Raw genomic sequence first — 21,447 nt, 5'->3', positions numbered from 1 at the left:
GCTTCAATTATTGGATCCAACACTGTCTGGAACCTGGGCACTTTTGATTAATATCAGCGTAGTGAGTGGTGTCATTACAGAAAGGTTAATTGGATGACTTTTATCTGATTAACGTGACACTGAAAATAACCAGCTAAAGTTAACTGGGTAAAGATATTCAGCTTAACTTTAAGTCAGCCCTACAGCACAATCAATGTTGTTTGGAAGTTTAACTGATATTTAGAGCTATCAGGCTGAATTCAAATCAGATTAATTAAATACTTTTCTTCTTCACTGAATGAATTTTGCCCAGCCAACTTGATAGCTGGACAAAATTTATCCAGTCTATGCTGGTGGTGATGGTAAGGGAAAGGAGGAGTATGGATTTTTAAAACTAGTTAACTCCCAAAAAGTCAGCATTCAAACAGTTTGTCCATCTGGAGGAGTGGCCTAGTGGTTAGGGTGGTGGACTTTGGTCCTGGGGAACTGAGGAACTGAGTTCGATTCCCACTTCAGGCACAGGCAGCTCCTTGTGACTCTGGGCAAGTCATTTAACCCTCCATTGCCCCAGGTACAAATAAGTACCTGTATACAATATGTAAGCCGCATTGAGCCTGCCATGAGTGGGAAAGTGCGGGGTACAAATGTAACAAAAAAAAAAAAAATTAGCCAAACCCCAACTTTTGAAATTCTCCTCCCCTACTCACAGACTAAATTAAAGTGATGGTGTAGGACAGTGGTTCCCAAACCTGACCCGAGGGCTAACCAGCCAGTCAGATTTTCAGGACATCCACAATGAATACTCTTTGAGAGTTGCATGCAGTGGAGGCAGTGCATGCAAGTCTCTCTCATGAGAGTTGCATGCACCTATTTTGAAACACTTCAAGTTAAGTCACAGGAAATGGATGGAGGGGTTTTTTTTGTTGAAGATCAGACTCAACACCGTAAAGGTCTTTACATGACCAGGTGATTAATGAGACTTTTTTCCCCCACCTCTCTACATGACTTCACAATAAGAGAAAACACAGTGAACGAACGGTCTACTTTTTGTCGATATATTTGATGTGTTAGAGATTGTGATTAAAGCCTATAACTTAGTGGTTATTAAGTTTCATTTTATTATCTCATCACGAGCCATTTAATTTCACTTCGTCCATTTTCCCTTCCATGTCATCTAAGTTCCCAGTGGCTTTAAGCATTGTACCTGGTGCAATCTGACCATCTTTGGAGCTGATACCCATTCCTTGCGTATCCAGTGTTTGGGGCCAGACCATAATCATCTAAATTGTGTTGTTTGCGTATGCAGAAAAGAACCCAGAAGTCCAGAAAGGCTCAAAGAGAGAAGATTTTTGGAGCTAGGTCCAAATCGTTGACATCGGCACTGGTATCTGCACAGACATTGGAAGAGTCGATCCCTATGGCTACCAGGCCTGTGGCCGACACTGGTAGTGGATGTACATCGAGTGGGTCTCCACCTGCCTTGACGCCGGGCACTGTGCTGGACCCCTGCCCGCTGCCTTAAGATCTTAAAGGGAAAGTATTCTGGGCAGCGTTTTTCACATCAGGCTCTGTGGAAGACACCCACATGCGAGATTAATATGGCCTGCTTCATGGTCATGTGATGTAGAGTGTAGATATTTTTGGTGTTCTGGGTAAGTGCAGTAGATGATAATCCTTGTGCTTTCTGTAGGTGCATCTTTATACAAGTTCTTATCAGAAGTGGCCTTGAAATCATGATGCAGTCTTGGCAGGTGATTAGTCCGTGCTCTATTGTTATACTTATGGTGAACCACAAGAATGTCTTTGACATCATTTTGGATATTTCCCCAATTCTGGGGCTCCAAGCAGTCTGGAGCTGAATAACCAATTGTCCTTGCCCAAGGTTACTACATGCCTTTGGATTTAGCCACATATGTCAGGGTCACAGTCAAGAGTCCTTCATAGATGCACACAGGCATAAGTCTTTCAGTCACAGAGTATGGTGCATTTTGGATGTCATCATAAACCAGCATTGTAGACTGAAATAAATTAACATCAGTGATATACTGAGTATATTATGGCAGACGGGGTTTACTCCCTTGTAACTGATATGCACTGGATACAGATTTAGCAACCTCATCATATAGTCCCGTGTTTTCTTTTAGATTTGGTTTCCTTGAATTGTGGAATTCTGCTCACCCATTATTATAGAGGGCTTATCACGGAACCCAGGATGGTGAGCCCTTGGGCTGCAGCAGACAAGTCATCTTGGAGGGTGCAGAACAGAGGCGAACCAGGCACTGAATACAAACAGGATACCAGACATGGAAAATAGACACAGCACACTCAAGACAAACAACAAGCACCACCAGAAAAAGGAGACAGACCACTCAGGTGGGCCTCACGGCCAATCCGGAACCCACTCATACAGAGTCCAAGTGTACGGGCCTCACAGCTGAACTGGAACCGAATCATACCAGAGGGAAGGGAAAAGAAACAGAACAGAATCTCTTGAGCAAGTACCATTCAAGCAGTGCACACACACTGCACTAAACAGAGCCACAAACAAGGGGTCAAAAGACCCTACACACAGGCACAAAGAAACTGAAGGGGAAAAAGACAACCCCACTTAGACTCACATGGTAGAAACCACAAGTAAAAGATAAGAAAACCACACAGGAAGGCAGCACAGGACTAGGCTTAGAACCCTAGCTGTAAATGAATAGTTCTAACCAAGTCAAACAGACATCACACAGAGAGGTAGCACAAGGCTGGGCTAGTAGTCCCTGCTAAACAGAAGAACCGCCCACTCAAGCACAAACAGAACCAAACAGAGAGGACACTCAGGGCTGTGCTAGATCCACAGCTATAAATGAATAATCCTAACCAAGTCACACAGAAATCACACACAGAGGTAGCTCAAGGCTGAGCCAGTAGTCCTAGCTAAACGGAAGAGCTGTCCACTCATGCCACACAGAGTCAGCTCAAGGCTGAGCTAGTAGTCACAGCAAACAGAAGAACCACCCACTCAAACAGAGGGGATGCACAGGATTGTGCTAGTAGACACAGCTAACCGGAAGAATGGCCCACTCATGTCACACAGAGACTGCTCAAGAATGCGCTAGTAGTCACAGCTAAACAAACAAGCAATCCACTCAAACACAACCAGAAATCTTACAAAGAGAACTCAAACAGAAAGCACACAGGAAAAACTCAAGACAAGGCCACACAAAGGAACACTATGCCATACAGAACTCAAGGATAAGGGAAGCCACTCATGAGGAAACACTCTAAGCTGTATCATACAGCACTCAAGGAAGAGGGAAGCCATTCAAAGGCATATTCAAGGGTGTGCCACTAGGCACTCAAGGAAAAAGGGAAGCCACTCATAGAAATACACAAGGTTGGCGACGCAGCACTCAAGGGTAAAGGGGAGCCAACTATAGAAATACACTCTAGGCTGTACCATACAGCTCTCAGGGAAAAGGGAAGCCACTCATAGGAATACACAGGGCTGGCTACACAGGACTCAACAGTAAAGGGAAACCACTCATAAGAATACACAAGGCTGTGCCACAGAGTCAAATAACAGACACTAGACACAAAGGGAAAAGTAAGCTAACAGGGAAAGCTGCCTTTACATACACAGATCAGATAAGGAGCAATGCTCACAAGAATCAGGAGATAAACACAGCAAAGAGTTAAAGCAGGCTAACGGGAAGGGCTGCTTCTAAAACACATCAGAAAGAAGCAGGGCTTACACTGCAGTCAAAGGTTTAAAGCAAACAACGGGAAAAAAAAAAAAAAAACCAATGTTCTTACCAGAACTCAGCCAGGAAGGGAAAGGAAAGGCAGGCAGAGACAGAGCAACCCAGCTGCATGGGAGCAAGGTAAATCAAGGGAAGCAGCTGGGCTGGCAACAACCGGCTCTTTGAACAGTGAAGGTAACAAGGGAAACCATACAAGGCAACAAAACAGGCTTTGCTGGAGAACCTAGAATACAAGGAAGGACTCTATTCAGATTCAAACCAGAACAGAGCTTTGCTTGGAAGCAAAGTTAACAAGCTAGTAATCCATACAGGTTTAAAGCAGAACAACACACACAGAGAAACAGAAGAGGGCTTTGCTTGAGAGCAAACCTAACAGGGAGATAATCCATACAGATTCAAACCAAAACCACTCACGCAGGGCTCAGGGCTGTGCCCATAGATACAGCATAGCAAGAAGACCAGTTTCCTCAGACTCAAACAACAGTACAACAAGAAAAAGAAAAATAGACCTGTTGCAAAGGAAAAACAGGAAAGCTCCCTGGGTCCTTAAAAAGGAGTAGGCTGATGATGTCACAAGTAGGAAATGAAGCAGAAACAGGAAGACCAAAGACAGGCTTGGCTTCAGGGACAGCAAAGCGAGGCTCGCCTAACAGGAAGAACAACAGGGAAAAAGGTAGACTGGAGAGGTCACAGAGCTAGATACAGAGAAATAGTAGGTCTGAACATAATGGCACGGCCACAACCATGACAGGGCTGTAAAGTATTGCTATTTGGATGAGTTATTTTTTTTCCTTATATGTGTTTTCCTTGTATGATATGCTATTTACAAGAATGCCTCTTATTGAGAAACTAGTAAAAAAGGCCCGTTTCTGACACAAATGAAACGGGCGCTAGCAAGGTTTTCCTCGGAGTGTGTGTTTGGGAGAGTGTATGTGAGAGTGAGTGTTTGAGAGTCAGAGTGAAAGTGTGAGTCCAATCCATGCTCCTCTGTCACCTGGCCCCTCCATTCATCCCTATCCAGCAATTCCGCTGTCTCCCTGAGGCCTGCCCTGCAATCCATATGCATCCATGGCCATCTGTCCCCTCCATTCATCCCTATCCAGCAATTCCCCTCTCCATGAGTCCTGCCCTTCCAATCCATGCCCATCCATGCTCCTTTGTCACCTGGCCCCTGCATTTTTCCCTATCCAGCATTTCCCCTCTCTGCCTGAGGCCTGCCCTGCAATCCATATCCATCCATGGCCATCTGTCCCCTCCATTCATCCCTATCCAGCAATTCCCCTCTCCCTGAGTCCTGCCCTTCCAATCCATGCTCCTCTTTCACCTGGCCCCTCCATTCATCCCTATCCAGCAATTCCCCTCTCTGCCTGAGGCCTGCCCTGCAATCCATATGCATCCATGCCCATCTGTGCCCTCCATTCATCCCTATCCAGCAATTCCCCTCTCCCTGAGTCCTGCCCTTCCAATCCATGGCCATCCATGCTCATCTGTCACCTGGCCCCTCCATTTTTCCCTATCCAGCAATTGCCCTCTCTCCCTGAGGCCTGCCCTGCAATCCATATCCATCCATGCCCATCTGTCCCCTCTATTCATCCCTATCCAGCAATTTCCCTCTCTCCCTGAGTCCTGCCCTCCCAATCCATGCCCATCCATGCTCCTCTGTCCCCTGCCCCCTCCATTCATCCCTTTCCAGCAATTGCCCTCTCTCCCTGAGCCCTGCCCTCCCAATCCATGCCATCCATGCTCCTCTGTCCCCTGCCGCCTCCATTCATCCTTTTCCAGCAAGTCCCCTGTCTCCCTTCCATGACCCCCCCTTGCATCCATGCTCCTCTCTCTCCCATGTCCCAGCCTGGGCCGCCCTCTTCTTCCCCCCCCCCTTCGCATCCATGGTGTCGTTTCTCCCCTGCCCTCCCGCTCCCATTGTTTTTCTTTTGTGGCCACCCTCTTCGCTCCCCCCAACATGGTTTTTATTTTTTTTTCTTGTTTTTAAATGTACCTCCGTGCGGTTCCGGCAGCGAAGCGTCAGGGAAGGAGCGGTGCTCCCGACGTCTAGGTTTCCCTTCGCTGTGTTCCGCCTTCTTTTGACGGTCATCCGTGAGGTCAGAAGAAGGCGGAAAACAGCGAAGGAAGGCTAGACGTTGAGAGCGCCGCCTCCTGTCCCTGACGCTTCGCTGCCGAACGTTGCGATTGGATGAGTGTCATTGCTCCGCCCTCGACGTCATCACGTTTGAACGCGTGGGCGTGGGCAGACACAATGCGATCTCACCCCTTCACTTTTGGCGAACAGAGGCTTCATTCGAACGTTGGAGGTGCGTTTTATATAGAGAGATATATTCAAATCTGGATTAAAAATAAAAAAGAAATACTGACCTCACAGACAGACAAAAAAGAATCATACTTTCCAGAAATACTGAAAAAACAAGGTGAGAAAATTTAGGCCAAAACACAATCACAGAACACAAAAAATAATCAAAATTTATATATGCCCAAAGGACCCAGCAATAAACGTGTAGAGAGATACACGAGGGAAATGCAAGAGAACCTCAGATGACCGAGTGTGCAATGCTGAAATTAATGTTTAAAATCTGTAAGGTTTGAAAAGACCAAGACAGAATTGCAGAAAATCAGTATGATGTTCACATAAGAAGAATTACGGTTAGAAAACAAACAGCAGAAAGCCAGGAAAATCTGAAATGATTTCAGAACTAAGTCATGCAGAAATAAAGAAACAGAATGTCCAGTGAGTTATGAAACTTCACAACAGAAAACCAGGTAACTCAAACACTCAAAAAGTTGAGGATTACGAACTGATGATGTGGTGAACAATCTGGCATAAAGACTGTTCAGAGCTATAATGGCCAATTTTCAAATTATCTGCATAATGCAACACATACAGGACAAGCAAACTCCAATTTGTAGCCATCTCAGATCATATTTAAAACCCATTAGTCTGACACGATTTTGGCACACTCCTCAAAGGAAGATGGAGAGACTTCCTCCAATGAGGACCCATGAAGAATGGACCTGCAACCCATCACTGGGCAGCACAGGCGGCTGGCGCCACCCTGGCCTTGGAAGCTGAGGGACGTTTTAAAAAGACTGCTGCTTCTGTTGTAAGCATGACCTCTGAAATGAGCCAGACTTCCCTGAATACCGAAATAAAACACAAGGCCGAGATGAATGAAACAGAGCCTTAGATTTATCCTCTGGCAAGCGCAGGTCTTTAGACTCACCTACATCTTTGACAAATTTCTCTAAATCCTTACCAAAGAGAAGCTTCCCGCAAAAAAGCAGCTAAGCGTCTGGATTTGGAGGCTGCATCTGCCCCAATCTGGCATCCAGAGAACGCAGGGACTGCACCAAATCCTCATCCATAGATGCTTTCTGAAACCAATTCAAGTAAGCATGGGCCATGTAGAAGCCACAAACTGTGGTCTGTAAACACAAAGCTGCCACCTCAAAGGACAGCTTAAGGGAGGATTCCAGCTTCTGATCCTGGACGTCCTTGAGAGCTGTTTCACCCTCCACAGGAAGAGTAATTTCTTGATTATTACAATGACAAAAGAGTATACTTTCAGACAACTGCAAGAACTCTAAACTCCTGAGAAGGAAGAAGGTAAAGCTGAGACATAGCCCTGGCCACACAAAACCAGCATCAGGGGTATCCCACTGTCATACTGGACCAAAATTTGAGGCCCCAGATTTCTGCTGTTATAAATAGAAGTTTCTACAAACTTCAATTCTTTATTCAGTTTGCCATCTTTTCTCTGTTTCAGCTTGAGTTCTGCTCCATTCATCTGTGCTTAGCTGACTGGATTACCATAATATATCATATCATGGTCTGCGACTACCCAACATTAAATGTTTACAATCAGTTCAAAATTTAGCGGTTAAATTGACAAATTCTACAAAATATAATATCACCCCCCTGTTGATGGACAAGCACTGGGGCTCCCTGTTAACTACAGGATAACTTTTAAGAATCTTCTTTTGGTTTATAACACAATCACCTTTCAAACTCCTTATCTTTCAAGTCAGTTGGTCCCCTACGTTCCAGTAAAAACGTTAAGGTCAGCTTCACAGAACCAACTTGCAGTTTCCTTGTTTCGGGTAGTCACTTCTACTTTATTGCACATTAAATCATTTCACGTTCCTGGTCCAAATTTATGGAATACATTGCCATTAGATGTACATCTAGCAACATCCTTACCACTTTTTAAGAAATAACTGAACACTTTTTTTTTTTTTTAATTTACAGCTGCTTTTGGTAAGCCACCTTCCTTTTTTCAGTGATTCCCAATTCACTGTGTGGGCTCTCTTGTATCTGCTGATATGATTTATTTATTTATTTGCATTTGTATCCCACATTTTCCCACCTATTTGCGGGCTCAGTGTGTGCTTTCTTCTCTCTCTTTCCTGTCTATGAAAGCATTCTTTTCTCTTAAGATTATTGTTTTTATTATTATTGCTAACCGCTCAAATTGATATGCCGCTCATAAAGCAAATTTTAAATAAACTTGGAAACTTGGCACTAAGATAACCACCCACATACCAACATGACTATGAAACATTTTAGGTGGTTTCTGAACTGAAAAAACTAAAAACACAAGTTAGGAGACTCGAACGTGCATGGCAAAAAACAAAAAATGAACATACACTCAAAGCTTGGAAACAAATGCAAAGAAAATACAAATATACAATAAGACAAACCAAAAGAACATACTACAAAACCAAAATAGGACCAGACTACAAAGACGCACATAAACTCTACCAACTCGTGAATAAACTAATAGACACCACACCGGTTACCACAGCCAGCACAGACACCCCATCAGCAGACCAACTTGCCAAATACTTCAATGAGAAAATTATAAAACTTCGATCCACATTACCACTCAATACCACTGATCACGAAACATTTATGGATTGCCTGGACCCTACTCCTGGTGAATACCCAGCAGACCGAACCTGGAATGACTTCGATCTGCTAACCGAAGAAACCATCACTCAAGCACTCAACAAATTCTCCAAAACCCACTCCAAACTGGATATTTGCCCCAGCAGCCTAATAAGGTTCGCCCCCAAACTCTTCATAACAGACCTTACGTCACACCTGAACTACATGTTACAACACGGACTTTTCCCCAATGACAAAGGAAATATATTACTTATACCCATACCCAAAGACTTAAAGAAAAAAATTAAATGACACAACCAACTATCGACCAGTAGCATCCATCCCCCTGATAGTAAAACTAATGGAAAGTATGGTAACCAAGCAACTCACCAATTACCGAAACAAATTCACAATATTACATGAATCACAGTCAGGATTTTGATCCAACCATAGTACTGAAACAGTGCTAACCACTCTCATAACCAAATTTAAACAACTAATTGCAACTGGAAACAATGTGCTACTCCTACAATTTGATATGTCCAGCGCGTTCGACATGGTCAGCCACCAAATATTCCCAAACATCCTAGACTACTTCGGGATTGGAGGAAACATACTAAGATGGTTTAAAGGTTTCTTAACAGCAAGAACTTATCAAGTGATTTCCAGCTCTAAAACGTCAACACCGTGGAAACCTGAATGTGGAGTACCACAAGGATCACCGCTCTCACCAACCCTTTTTAACTTAATGATGACACCTTTAGCCAAATCGCTATCCAACCAAGGACTCAACCCGTACATCTATGCTGATGATGTCACGATATACATCCCGTTCAAACAAGACATAACCGAAATCACAAATGAAATCACACACAGCCTCCAAATAATGAACTCATCAATGGACACATTCCAACTAAAGCTAAACGCAGAAAAAACACAATGTCTCATCCTGTCCTCACAATACAACACAAACAAACCCAGTACCATAAACACCTCAGACTACACACTTCTGGTCTCAGATAGCCTGAAAATTCTGGGAGTCACAATTGACCGAAATCTCACACTTGAAGACCATGCGAAAAATACAGCAAAGAAAATGTTCTACTCAATGTGGAAACTTAAAAGAATCAAACCTTTCTTCCAATGGGAAGTATTCCGTAGCCTAGTACAATCAATGGTGCTAAGTCATCTAGACTACTGCAATGCCATTTATGCTGGATGCAAAGAACAAATCATTAAAGCTTCAAACCGCTCAAAACACAGCAGCCAGACTCATATTTGGGAAAGCAAAATACGAAAGCGCCAAACCCCTAAGAGAAAAACTACACTGGCTCCCACTAAAAGAACAAATCGCGTTCAAAGTTTGCACCCTGGTCCACAAAATTGTCTACGGGGAAGCCCTGACCTACATGTCAGACCTTATAGACTTGCCTATTAGGAACGCAAAAAGATCATCATGCACATTCCTCAATCTCCACTATCCTAACTGTAAAGGGCTACAATATAAATCCACATATGCGACCAGTTTCTCATACATCTGCACAGAGCTATGGAACGCACTACTGAAAGCCATAAAAACAACGCAAGACCTAACCATCTTCCGAAGGCTACTGAAAACAGATCTTTTCAAGAAGGCATACCATAAACATCCATCTTAAATACTAAATAATAACATTATACACGATCTATACAAAACCAAACTGTTATCGCATGACTGCTTAAACTCTTTGCTATTAATGATCAAGCATTACCACTTTAAACCTTATGTCGAATAGGATCTCTCTATAGTCGATGATCTAATGTATGTTACAATCCAATTTATTACTCAGGAACCTTTATGCAATACCATAATGTATTCTTCTTTACCATATATGTATGCACATGGTATATATATAAATCATGATTTGTTCCATATATATTATGTTCCATGTATGTTACTATGTACATATGCACCTTAATGCAATACCATTTGTAATTCTTTTACCCGGAAATGGCAACCGCCATTATGGCAAATGTAAGCCACATTGAGCCTGCAAATTGGTGGGAAAACGTGGGATACAAATGCTATAAATAAATAAATAAATAGATAAGAGGTCGCCTCTGAACTGAGGGGTTCAGGAGAAGAGATGTTAAAAACCTCCAAAGATGTTGTAATCAGGGAAGGAAGCTCACTTTCCTCCAAAAGGTCAGACAGCGAGGGGTATTTATTTATTTTGACATTTATATCCCACATTATCCCAAACATACTCTTCAATATGGCTTACAACAAATAAAACGACAGGCAAGGTTTACAATACCATAAACAAAATATCAAGTAAGAGCAGAGTAGCACAAATAAGAACCAAATAATAAACCACTGATGACCAATTACAGTCTAACACATTCCCATCATTGAATAGAAATCTCTCAAAGAGGATAGTTTTCAGCAGTGCGTTTTTTCTAGCAAAAAAGGTGCCGGTACTCAAATGCTAGGCCACCCTTCAGGGGGTGGGATGATCACTCAGGGACCCACCCCACAATAACCAGGCCCCCCTGCAACCAGTCAGAGAACCTATGACAAGGCAAGGTGTGTAGAGCCTGAGCTCTTTCATTAAAACTTAGGGTATATGGGTGAAATTTAGCAGACAATGGAAAAGGTGCCAGTACTCAGTACCCCCAAGTACCCCCTTGAAAAAAGCCCTGGTTTTCAGTCTGTTGCAAAATACCAAGTAATCAGGTTGACCTTTAAGCCACAGAGAGGGGAAATATCTGACCCAAGTTCTGAGGGTAAAGAAATTTCATTCACCTCCCTCTTAACTTCCAGATGGGCCCGTTTAGGCTGTTGTCAGACAAAACCACAGAAGGGTGGGGATGGGGAAAACAGTGGGCTGGAAGGATAGAGGTCTCTAATAAAAATGCCTGATGCATTAAAAGAACAAATTCTGAGGAAAGAGGTGTATCTAAGGAGTCCTGTCTTAAATCCCTGAATGCAGACATATCCAGTCTCTGCAAGGCACCCGCAGAAAAATTCCCCGCCAACTGACACAGTCGTGGCAACAGGTTTCAAGAAAAAAAGTGTACTGGCACTTCAAGGCAGTGGCCATGGTCATACACTTCGAGGGAGGTACCACACAGCCTGCCAAAATAACTGCCTGTGGCCCTTCCAACCCACTGGGACCTATCACACGAGGAGCGGCGTTTAACTGTTTCTGCCAGGGTAGCCAACAAGCACAGAGAACGTGAAAGAAAAAGAAAACTTACAGGGCATGGAGCTCCCAGACAAAGTTGTTGGCAGAGGCAAAACCCTTAAGAGAGAAACTCCACTGGCTCCCACTCAAGGAACGAATTGCATTCAAGATCTGCACAATTGTACACAAAATCATTCACGCAGATGCCCCAATACACATGCTAAACCTCATGGACCTACCTCCCAGAAACGCCACAAGATCATCCCGCAAATTTCTCAACCTACGCCCCCCCAGCTGTAAAGGACTAAAATACAAGCTGGTGCATGCCACTACCTTCTCTTACAGGAGCACACAGCTATGGAATGCATTACCTACAGACCTGAAAACAATCAACGAAATAACCACCTTTCGCAAAGCTCTGAAGACACACTTCTTCAACAAAACCTACAATGAGAACCGATAATCGATAACCTCACTAAACCACCCCACCAACCTACTCAGTTATGAAAGTCCACCTTCTATAACTACCCTAATCAATCCCTTCTTTCCTCTCTCTTCCCTACTTAATCTTTACACAATACTAACTGTATCTGATATCCTGAAATGACTATGCTATTAAAACTATGTAAGCCACATTTTGCCTGCAAATAGGTGGGAAAATGTGGGATACAAATGCAATAAAATAAATAAATTTTAAGGGGCTTCGACGTTAACTTCAGAAATTTTAGTACAAGAACAGTGCTGGGCAGACTTCTACAGTCTTTGCCCTGATTATGGCAAGGATAAATCAAACTCGAGTATACATATAAAGTATCGCATAGCATGTAAATGAGTTTTATCTTGTTGGGCAAACTGGATGGACCATACAGGTCTTTATCTGCCGTCACTTACTATGTTACGCAAAACGCTACCTCAGAACCACACCGACATTGAAAACTTCCTTAATGAAGTGGTCCCAACCATTGGAGAATACCCAGCAGATCGGACCTGGTCAAACTTCGCTCTCCTTACTGTCGAAACAGTTACCCAGGCGATTAGTAGGTTTTCCAACACTCACTGTAAACTAGATACCTGTCCCAGCTACCTAATGAAATCCGCCCCTGACCGTTTCATAGCGAACCTCACATCCCACCTAAATTACATGCATCAGCAAGGCCTCTTCCCTAAGGAAAATGGTAGTATCCTACTCACCCCAATACCAAAAGATACCAAGAAAAAAACAAATGAAATCACTAACTACTGTCCAGTAGCATCTATCCTTGGAATGCCCTCCCGCGGGAGGTGGTGGAGATGAAAACGGTAACGGAATTCAAACATGCGTGGGATATGCATAAAGGAATCCTATGCAGTAGGAATGAATCCTCAGAAGCTTAGCCAAAATTGGGTGGCGGAGCAGGTGGGGGAAGAGAGGTTGGTGGTTGGGAGGCGAGGATAGTGGAGGGCAGACCTATATGGTCTGTGCCAGAGCCAGTGATGGGAGGCGGGACTGGTGGTTGGGAGGCAGGAAATACTGCTGGGCAGACTTGTATGGTCTTGTGCCCTGAAAAAGGCAGGTACAAATCAAGGTAAGGTATACACATATGAGTTTATCTTGTTGGGCAGACTGGATGGACCATACAGGTCTTTTTCTGCCGTCATCTACTATGTTACTATCCCGTTGGTGGCCAAACTGATGGAAAGCATGGTAATCAAACAACTTACAGATTACATAAACAAATTCTCAATATTACACGAATCACAGTCAGGCTTTCGCCCCCTCCACAGCACGGAAACAGTATTACTCACTCTTCTAGCCAAATTCAAGCAGGAAATAGCAACAGGCAAAAACATCCTTCTCCTCCAATTCGACATGTCTAGTACATTTAACATGGTAAACCATAATTTATTAATAAGATTACTAGATAATTTCGGGATTGGTGGAAACTTACTTAACTGGATCAAGGGCTTCCTAACCACAAGAACATATCAAGTAAAATCAAATTCAAACATATCACAGTGGAAAGCAGACTGTGGAGTACTACAAAGATCACCACTATCACCGATCCTATTCAACTTAATGATGACTCCACTTGCCAAGTCCCTATCCAACCATGGCCTTAACCCTTTCATCTATGTAGACGATGTCACAATATACATTCCTAACAAAACCAAACTGATAGAAATCACCAACGAAATCAAGCTCGGCCTGAACATCATGGATTCATGGACAAATGCATTTCAACTAAAACTCAATAAAGAAAAAATTCATAGTCTCATCTTCTCATCCCAACACAACGTGGGCATCCCCACAAGTATCAACACCCCAGATCACACCCTATCTCAGACAGCTTGAAAATCCTCGGCGTTACAATGGACCGCAACTTAACACTAGAGAGCCAAATGGCATCCATAACAAAGAAAATGTTCCACTCAATGTGGAAAGTCAAACGAGTGAAGCAATTCTTCCCGAGGGAAACATTTCGCAACCTGATACAAATCGATGGTACTAAGCCACTTAGATTACTGCAATGGAATTTATGCGGGATGTGAAGAACAAACCATAAAGAAACTTCAGACCACTCAAAACACGGCAGCTAGGCTTATATTTGGTAAAACGCAATTTGAAAGCGCAAAACTCCTCTGCAAAAAACGACACTGGCTCCCAATCAAAGAACGCATCGCCTTCAAAATCTGCACCCTGGTTCACAAAATCATCTACAGAGGAGCCCCAAGTTACATGACAGACTTGATCAACTTACCAATTAGAAATACATCTGAATCAACACGATCTTACCTAAATCTGCACTACCCAAGCTACAAAGGACTTAAATACAAAACAACTTACGCATCTAGTTTTTCCTACATAAGCACACAACTGTGGAACGCATTACCAAAAGCCTTGAAAATGACTTACGACCACCTAAACTTCCGGAAATCACTAAAAACCAACCTGTTTAAAAAAGCATACCCTACCGATCCAACTTAAATGCCTAATCTCTGCAACACAACCAAACTAAAGCACGTAATGGACATAACACAAAACTCTTCCGTTCTCCAATTCCCTAATGTGGCTGTGCCACATGAACTTGATCTTACCACATCATCACCCTGTATTTGTTCATACTGGAGCCTGCAAAGGCCTCTCCGCCACATTGAGCCTACAAATAGGTGGGAAAATGTGGGATACAAATGTAACAAATAAATAAAATAAAAGAAATGGTGACTTTCACAATTCCCATCATAAAGAGAGTGAAAGAAAACAGAAAAAGCCATCACAAAGTAACATTAGCAATGCCATGGAGATATCTCTAGTAGCTTAGATTCTAAAAATTACCAGAAGTCAATACAAGAATGCAGCAATTGAGGACACTGATTTTCAAAATAAAAATCAGAGCGATCCAAGACAGCTCACATAATAAAAAGTAAAAGACCAAGTATCGCAAAGCAAATGATTGAGAGGTTTAGAGAGAATCAGGCAAAATTAGCAGTGAGAAACGCACCACCGATTAACTGCAAAAATGTACAGAGACATTATCCCAGGGAGTGGGAAGATGTTTCCCAAGTCCTCCATTATCCTTAGAACAGAGAAAGAAGACCTGGATAAGGAAGGATATGTATAATAAGGAGGACACATTTGTCAAGATGTTGGAAGCAGGGGAGATGGAGATTGTCCGCATTATAGTTTGCTGTGCAGCGCCCAACCTGAAAGCCTAACTGAAGAGTCAGGGCCTACCCAGAGAGTTCACTAGAGGCCTCTGGGAAACAATGCAAGCAGCTCTGACATTCCTCCCCTCCTGGTGTGATCCCTGGTGATGTCACTGTAGGTAGATATGATGTCTCTCTAACTGATAGGATTAATTAGTCTGATGGATTAGTTGACAAAGGGTAGCCAGAAAAGCTATCTTTGAGAACTGGACCTTCAAAGGAATCCACACCTCTCTGGTAATCAATCAGGAGACATCAGATCAAACAAACCAAATTATAACAGGCTGGTGCTGGGAAAAAAGAATTCAGATATTTAAACCCAGAGAGGGACACAGGACACACACACACACCTAGACACTTACCCCCCCCCCCCCCCTCCAGACAAACACATACACTCAGACACACACACACCTTCAGATATCCCCACATTCAGACACAGGATACACCCCTCCCTTCAGCCCGACAGAAGGACAGACACTCATTCATGAACTGACACAAATACCGAATCAGAGGAACAAAGATCTTGAGACACACAGAAGGAGATGTAATACATTTCTGCTCTAAGTGCTGTAAGCCTTATTCTATATAAAATACCTTTGTCCAAGCCATAGCCCTGTGTTGTACTATTGTGCTACAAAACCCACTGCCCCTGAGAAGTGGACCCAGGACCAAAGAAAAGAGCCCAGAACCAGACGAAAGCCGAAGCTGACATCTGACTTCTGGGGACCAAAACTAACAGAGATTATTAGTAGTAGAATTATTATGAGAAAGTAAAGGCCAGTAAATTTGGAGTAAACAATCACTATCATAGATGAGAAAGACGAGAAAGAGGACACAGGGTGCATAAATATTGCAAGTATCCTAACTATGTATGCTGGTCCTGAAGGCTCCATTCCAATAACAAACTTTTCTACATATGTAGAAGTCTGCATTTGCAGTGTGTTTCTTCTATCAACAGCATTAGATCACCCTAAAAATTTTCCATGAAATCTCAGACCCTTCCTTTCCCTTCCCTCAGCAGCATCACAGTAGACTACAGACCAATTTATTGTCAGCACAGCCTTCTCCTTCCCTCAGCAGTCACGTAATGCTCTGCAGGACCTACCATGTCATTTTTGTTCTCCATAAATATACTGAGCTTCTTGAGAAAGGACACCACCAGGATGAGCAGCTCGAAGTTCTCTCGATCCAGGGCCTTCACTAGCATGTGTACAATGTTCTTGTTTCTCATCTTCAGTTCAGTTCGAGTATCTTCAGCAAGATTCAGTAGCAAATAAAGTGCAACTATCGGACAAGAGACACATGGGGGGAAGGGGGTCAAGGAAGGCATATGCACTCTAATTTTGTAAATAAAAGCACAGTATTAATACGAAGGTAGAGACCAATTGTAGAAAGATTCAGCCCAGCTGAAAGCCTTGGTACAAATCTAATGATTGAACATAAAACGCAAACTCAACAGTACTGCAATAGTTAAATTGGAAAACAACTGAAAAAATAGGTATTTTATAACAAAGGCAATAAGGAAAATTGGTAAGAAGAGGGGCATTATATCAAATTAGGTCTCCACATCTTGCAATACAAGTGAGAAATTTGCACAATGTTCTGATAAAATTATGTATGTACAATCTCCCTCATTCTATAAGCTGGCACCAATAGCGTGCCACATTTATAGAATATTTACGTGCACAATTAGCGCTAATAACTGGCAGTTACGTAAGTGCAAGGCACTATTCTATAAACAGTGCATCCAATTTGTATAACTGCAGAGGGGCATTACCATGGATGGAGCATGGGCGTGTCATAGGCATGCCATTAAGTAATGCTCACAACTTATAGAATACCATCAGCAACGCTCCCTCTAAGGAATGGTGGGTTGTGAGCCAAAAATTTAAATTGTGAGCAGAAATCTCTTTACAATTTCTTGTGAATGAACCTTTATCAATATTTAACAACGTTCTATATATATTTGTCAAACTATGAAGATTAACAGTTTTCCAATGCATTTGCTTATTTAGAACATGGAAAACTGGAAAAGGAAAATCTTTCAATAGTCATAAACATTGTCCAAATTTACATTATATCCCAGGGGCCAAATGTAATGGTCTACCCCTTCCCACCACAGCAGCTGCAAGAACAGCATCTTCCATCCACTTTCCTCTCTGCAATTGGCCTCTCTGTTTTATCTCAAAGACTCCTCCCATACAAGTTTTGCCTGTCTTTATTTAACTGTAAGCTTCATGTAGCAGGAATTGTTTACTATGAAATCTTAAGATCCAGTGGGCTACTAGCCCAGTTCAAAAGACAGCCAAATAATTCTTCAGACTCAGGCACACAATTAGCACTAGTGTTACAAGCAATATTCCTACAGACCTGTCAAGTACTGCTGGTTAGAAGAAAACTCTGATGGCTCATAGCATTAAATCCTGGTAGTGCTAACTACCCATGCAACAACAATTTTTCAATGTGCAGAAGAGATGTCCCTCTGATTTTTCTATTTATCAGACTTCCATATTTAGAACCTATTTTCCCAGGTCTTCCTTTAGAAACCAAGTAAATCCAGGAATGTACCTCTACAATATTCCTGTACAATAAGTAGTATCTCTACAAATTTTTCTACATATGTAGAAGTCTGCATTTGCAGTGTGTTTCTTCTATCAACAGCATTAGATCAACCTAAAAATTAGTATTATGCTAACATTGTATTATCTCTCTGGTATTTGAATTCCAGTGGTGTTAAACGTGTATATTTTTGATACTGTTTCGTGGTAGTTATATTATGTTTCAATTTACTGTTTTCAAATTTACCTCATTTATTGTATTTATGTTTATACTTGGTTATTTTACTATTGTTATGCTGTTAACATAATAGCCCTCTCCTCAAGTCACTTCACTGGCTTCCTATCTGTTTCTGCATACAATTCAAACTCTTCTTATTGACTTACAAGTGCATTCACTCTGCAGCTCCTCAGTACCTTTCCACTCTTACCTCTCCCTACACTCTTCCCCGGGAACTCTGTTCACTGAGTAGATGCTCTCTTATCTGCACTCTTCTCCTCCACCGCTAACTCTGTGACTCCATTCCTTTTATCTTGCTGCACTGTATGCCTGGAATAGACTCCCTGAGCCAGTACGTCAAGCTCCATCTCTGGCCGTCTTCAAATCTAGGTTAACGGTCCACCTTTTTGATGCTGCTTTTAACTCCTAACCCTTACTCACTTGTTAAGTACCCGTATTTTATCATTCTCACATTAGTTAGTCCCTTATCTCTTATTTGTCCCGTTTGTCTTTCCTATTTAGATTGTAAGCTCTGTCGAGCAGGGACTATCTCTTCATGTTCAAGTGTACAGCACTGCGTACATCTTGTAGCGCTATAGAAATGATAAGTAGTAGTAGTTGTTTATGTTAAACTACAACTGCTTTACACCGCCTTGGGTGAATCTCTTCATAAAGGCGGACAATAAATTCCAATGAATGAATAAATAAAGTTGATCAGCATTTTATCAGTCACTTTTGATTTACTTCTTTTCATGTTCTTTGTTCATGTTGTTCTTCTCTTATAACAAGTCTTCATTTCATACATCAAAATTTATGCCTCAAAAAGTAGATTCAGTTACTTGAGCTGCTATAAAACAAGAGATTGCTCTACTGTATCTTTCCTAAAGGTAGATTCAATATTTCAGATAAAAAGGTGACACGTCTAGCTATACAGGAATATTCTGAACACAGAATTACCAGTTGGAGACTCCATTTTTTTAAATAAATGCTACATTTATCTACATTTTCTTCTTTCTCTGTGTCAAAAGGAGATTAAGACACCACCAAACACTCCTCATCTTTAGTCTTATAAACATACCTTCCTGCTGCTTCTAGTAAGGGAGATTTTGCCATTGCAGGTTGTGGAGACCAATTACATGAGAAAGCCTGACTGCCTTATCAGGAGGGTTAAACCCTAATGAACTGCTTATGAGCGGCACCTCCTCAGAATGCTGCACAGTACCTCGCAGTAACTGTTCCTGTTTCACAACCAGCCCCTGGTACTTCTTGAATGTTTTCTCATACTCCTTTTTTAGTGTTTGATTCTCTAGATCTTCATCGAGTAAGCGCAGTTAAGGAAAATACCTGTGGCAAAGCAGGGGAATATTGAAAACACAATGCTCACATTCTAAACATTTAGGACTAAAAATTCTATATATAGCACCTTAAAAAAATCAGCATGGAAAAAATCCTGCTCAGCGCTCTTCTATAAACAATGATTAAAGTTGGCGTGGTTTATAGAATAGCACTTATGCTCAAGGAACCACAACTACATTTAGGCATGGCTATTTACACCAATTGAAATGTAATGCAAATGCTCATGCCTGAATTAGACATGGATCCCACCTTATTCTATAATTACGTGTATGACTGAAAGGAACGTCCCCGATCTGCCCATGAACCTCCCATTTCCACGCCCACTTTTTTGACTCATGTCTAAATTTACATGTGTACATTTTTATTAATTCTAATTACTGCCAATAATTGCTTGTTAAAAAGCCAATTATTACTGAGATTGAGAAGAAAGCATTTTGTAAACTTTATTTTTCTAAGGAGAGTGTTCCTTTTCTTGGCCAGGTAGTAACTATTTTTTCCTGATGTAGCACAGCAGACACAGCAGAGGCTGAAGGCTTTTTTGTCTTTAAAGCCTAAAGTCCTTGCTGTAGGTTTCACTTTTTTCTTAAGATGTCCGTGCAAATGCTTGGTCACATATGGAAGCAATACGTTTGTGTGTTTTAAGACCTTATGCATTTAGAACATTTTCTTAAGGATAAACTAGTTCTTCAGCAAAGTAACTGAATAGGTTTAGGTTGTTGGAATTGGGAGTGTTAAATTATCGTTTATTCATTTGATTCATTTGATATACCACCTCTTTCGAACACAAGTCAAAGATAGATGATATATATTCTGCCCTCTGTGGAGATTTTTAGTTATATAATTACTTTCAGATTATGTTTCAGTATATGATCCTCATAATGTGATCTAGTCCTTAAATTGATGTAAAGAAGTTTTTTCTATTTCTTGGTTTGGATTTTCTTTTGTAATGTACTTACAACTTAATAGCAAAATTTTAAAAAGCCAATTATTGGAGCTAATTAGCTCATTATTCAATTAAATTGTGCATGGAATTTTTAGCACTTTTTATAGAATTTGGGGGTTAATGGCAGCTGAGGATTCCTTCTCCTCACTTGATGGCACATTCTCATGGACCTAGTCTGAGCTTGTTATAAATCAATTTTATTGTTACTGAATGTGTTTGCTTGTATTATAATTGCTGTTATTTTGTTATGATAATATATAGTAAGCTTTTTCTGTTCTGATTTGGAGTGTTTAGTTATATCATGTGGCTTTTCACTTCCATAGTGAGAGAAGAGATATTGTAGGTTTGTAGTATGCATTATATTACATTGCCAGTACAAACAGGTTATAAGCCCTCTGGGGTCAGAAATAATACCTAGTGTACCTGAATGTAACTTATTTTGAGCTACTACCGAAAATGTATGAACTAAAATAAATTAATTTTGATGTAAGCTGCTTTGTATCCTCATTTTTGGGAATGAGGCAGTATCCAAGTGCAAGAATAGAACAGAAAAATCTGATAAGCCACTGGGCAGAAATGCAACTTTCAACTTTGCCTAGATATTCCTGCACTTGGTCTTCCAGTAAGTCAGTGCATTCAACTAGTTCGACACATTTAAAGCATGGAACACAGATCAAAGTTACTGAGCTACAAATGCTTTTCCAACTCCTAATACAGCTGGATTAGAATTTTTCCCCATACTCAATAGCTATAGCCTCATATCTACCAATATCATTTCCCCTAAAAATATGTCCTACATACTTTCAATTAACTTTTACTTTTGACAACACTAGACAGAAGATTCCAGATCACTAATAGCAAATCAGTTGCTCCATATTATTCAATGTAAATCTTATG

General features: G+C 41.6%; 1 protein-coding gene across 1 annotated transcript in view; it reads right to left on the bottom strand.

Moving 5' to 3' along the window:
• Positions 1-21,447, bottom strand: part of KIFAP3 (kinesin associated protein 3) — a 249,844-nt gene that overhangs the window by 187,207 nt on the left and 41,190 nt on the right. The window contains exons 8-9 of the mRNA XM_030206053.1: positions 19,474-19,572; positions 16,582-16,760 (exon numbers count right to left, since the gene is read on the bottom strand). Coding sequence (XP_030061913.1) covers positions 16,582-16,760; positions 19,474-19,572 — 278 coding nt within the window. The remainder of the gene's footprint in view (positions 1-16,581; positions 16,761-19,473; positions 19,573-21,447) is intronic.

This window comes from Microcaecilia unicolor, chromosome 6 (assembly GCF_901765095.1).
Source record: "Microcaecilia unicolor chromosome 6, aMicUni1.1, whole genome shotgun sequence".
Taxonomy (NCBI): Eukaryota; Metazoa; Chordata; class Amphibia; order Gymnophiona; family Siphonopidae; genus Microcaecilia; species Microcaecilia unicolor.
Note: the sequence above shows the minus strand (reverse complement) of the source record. Positions and strands in the feature narration are given on the sequence as shown.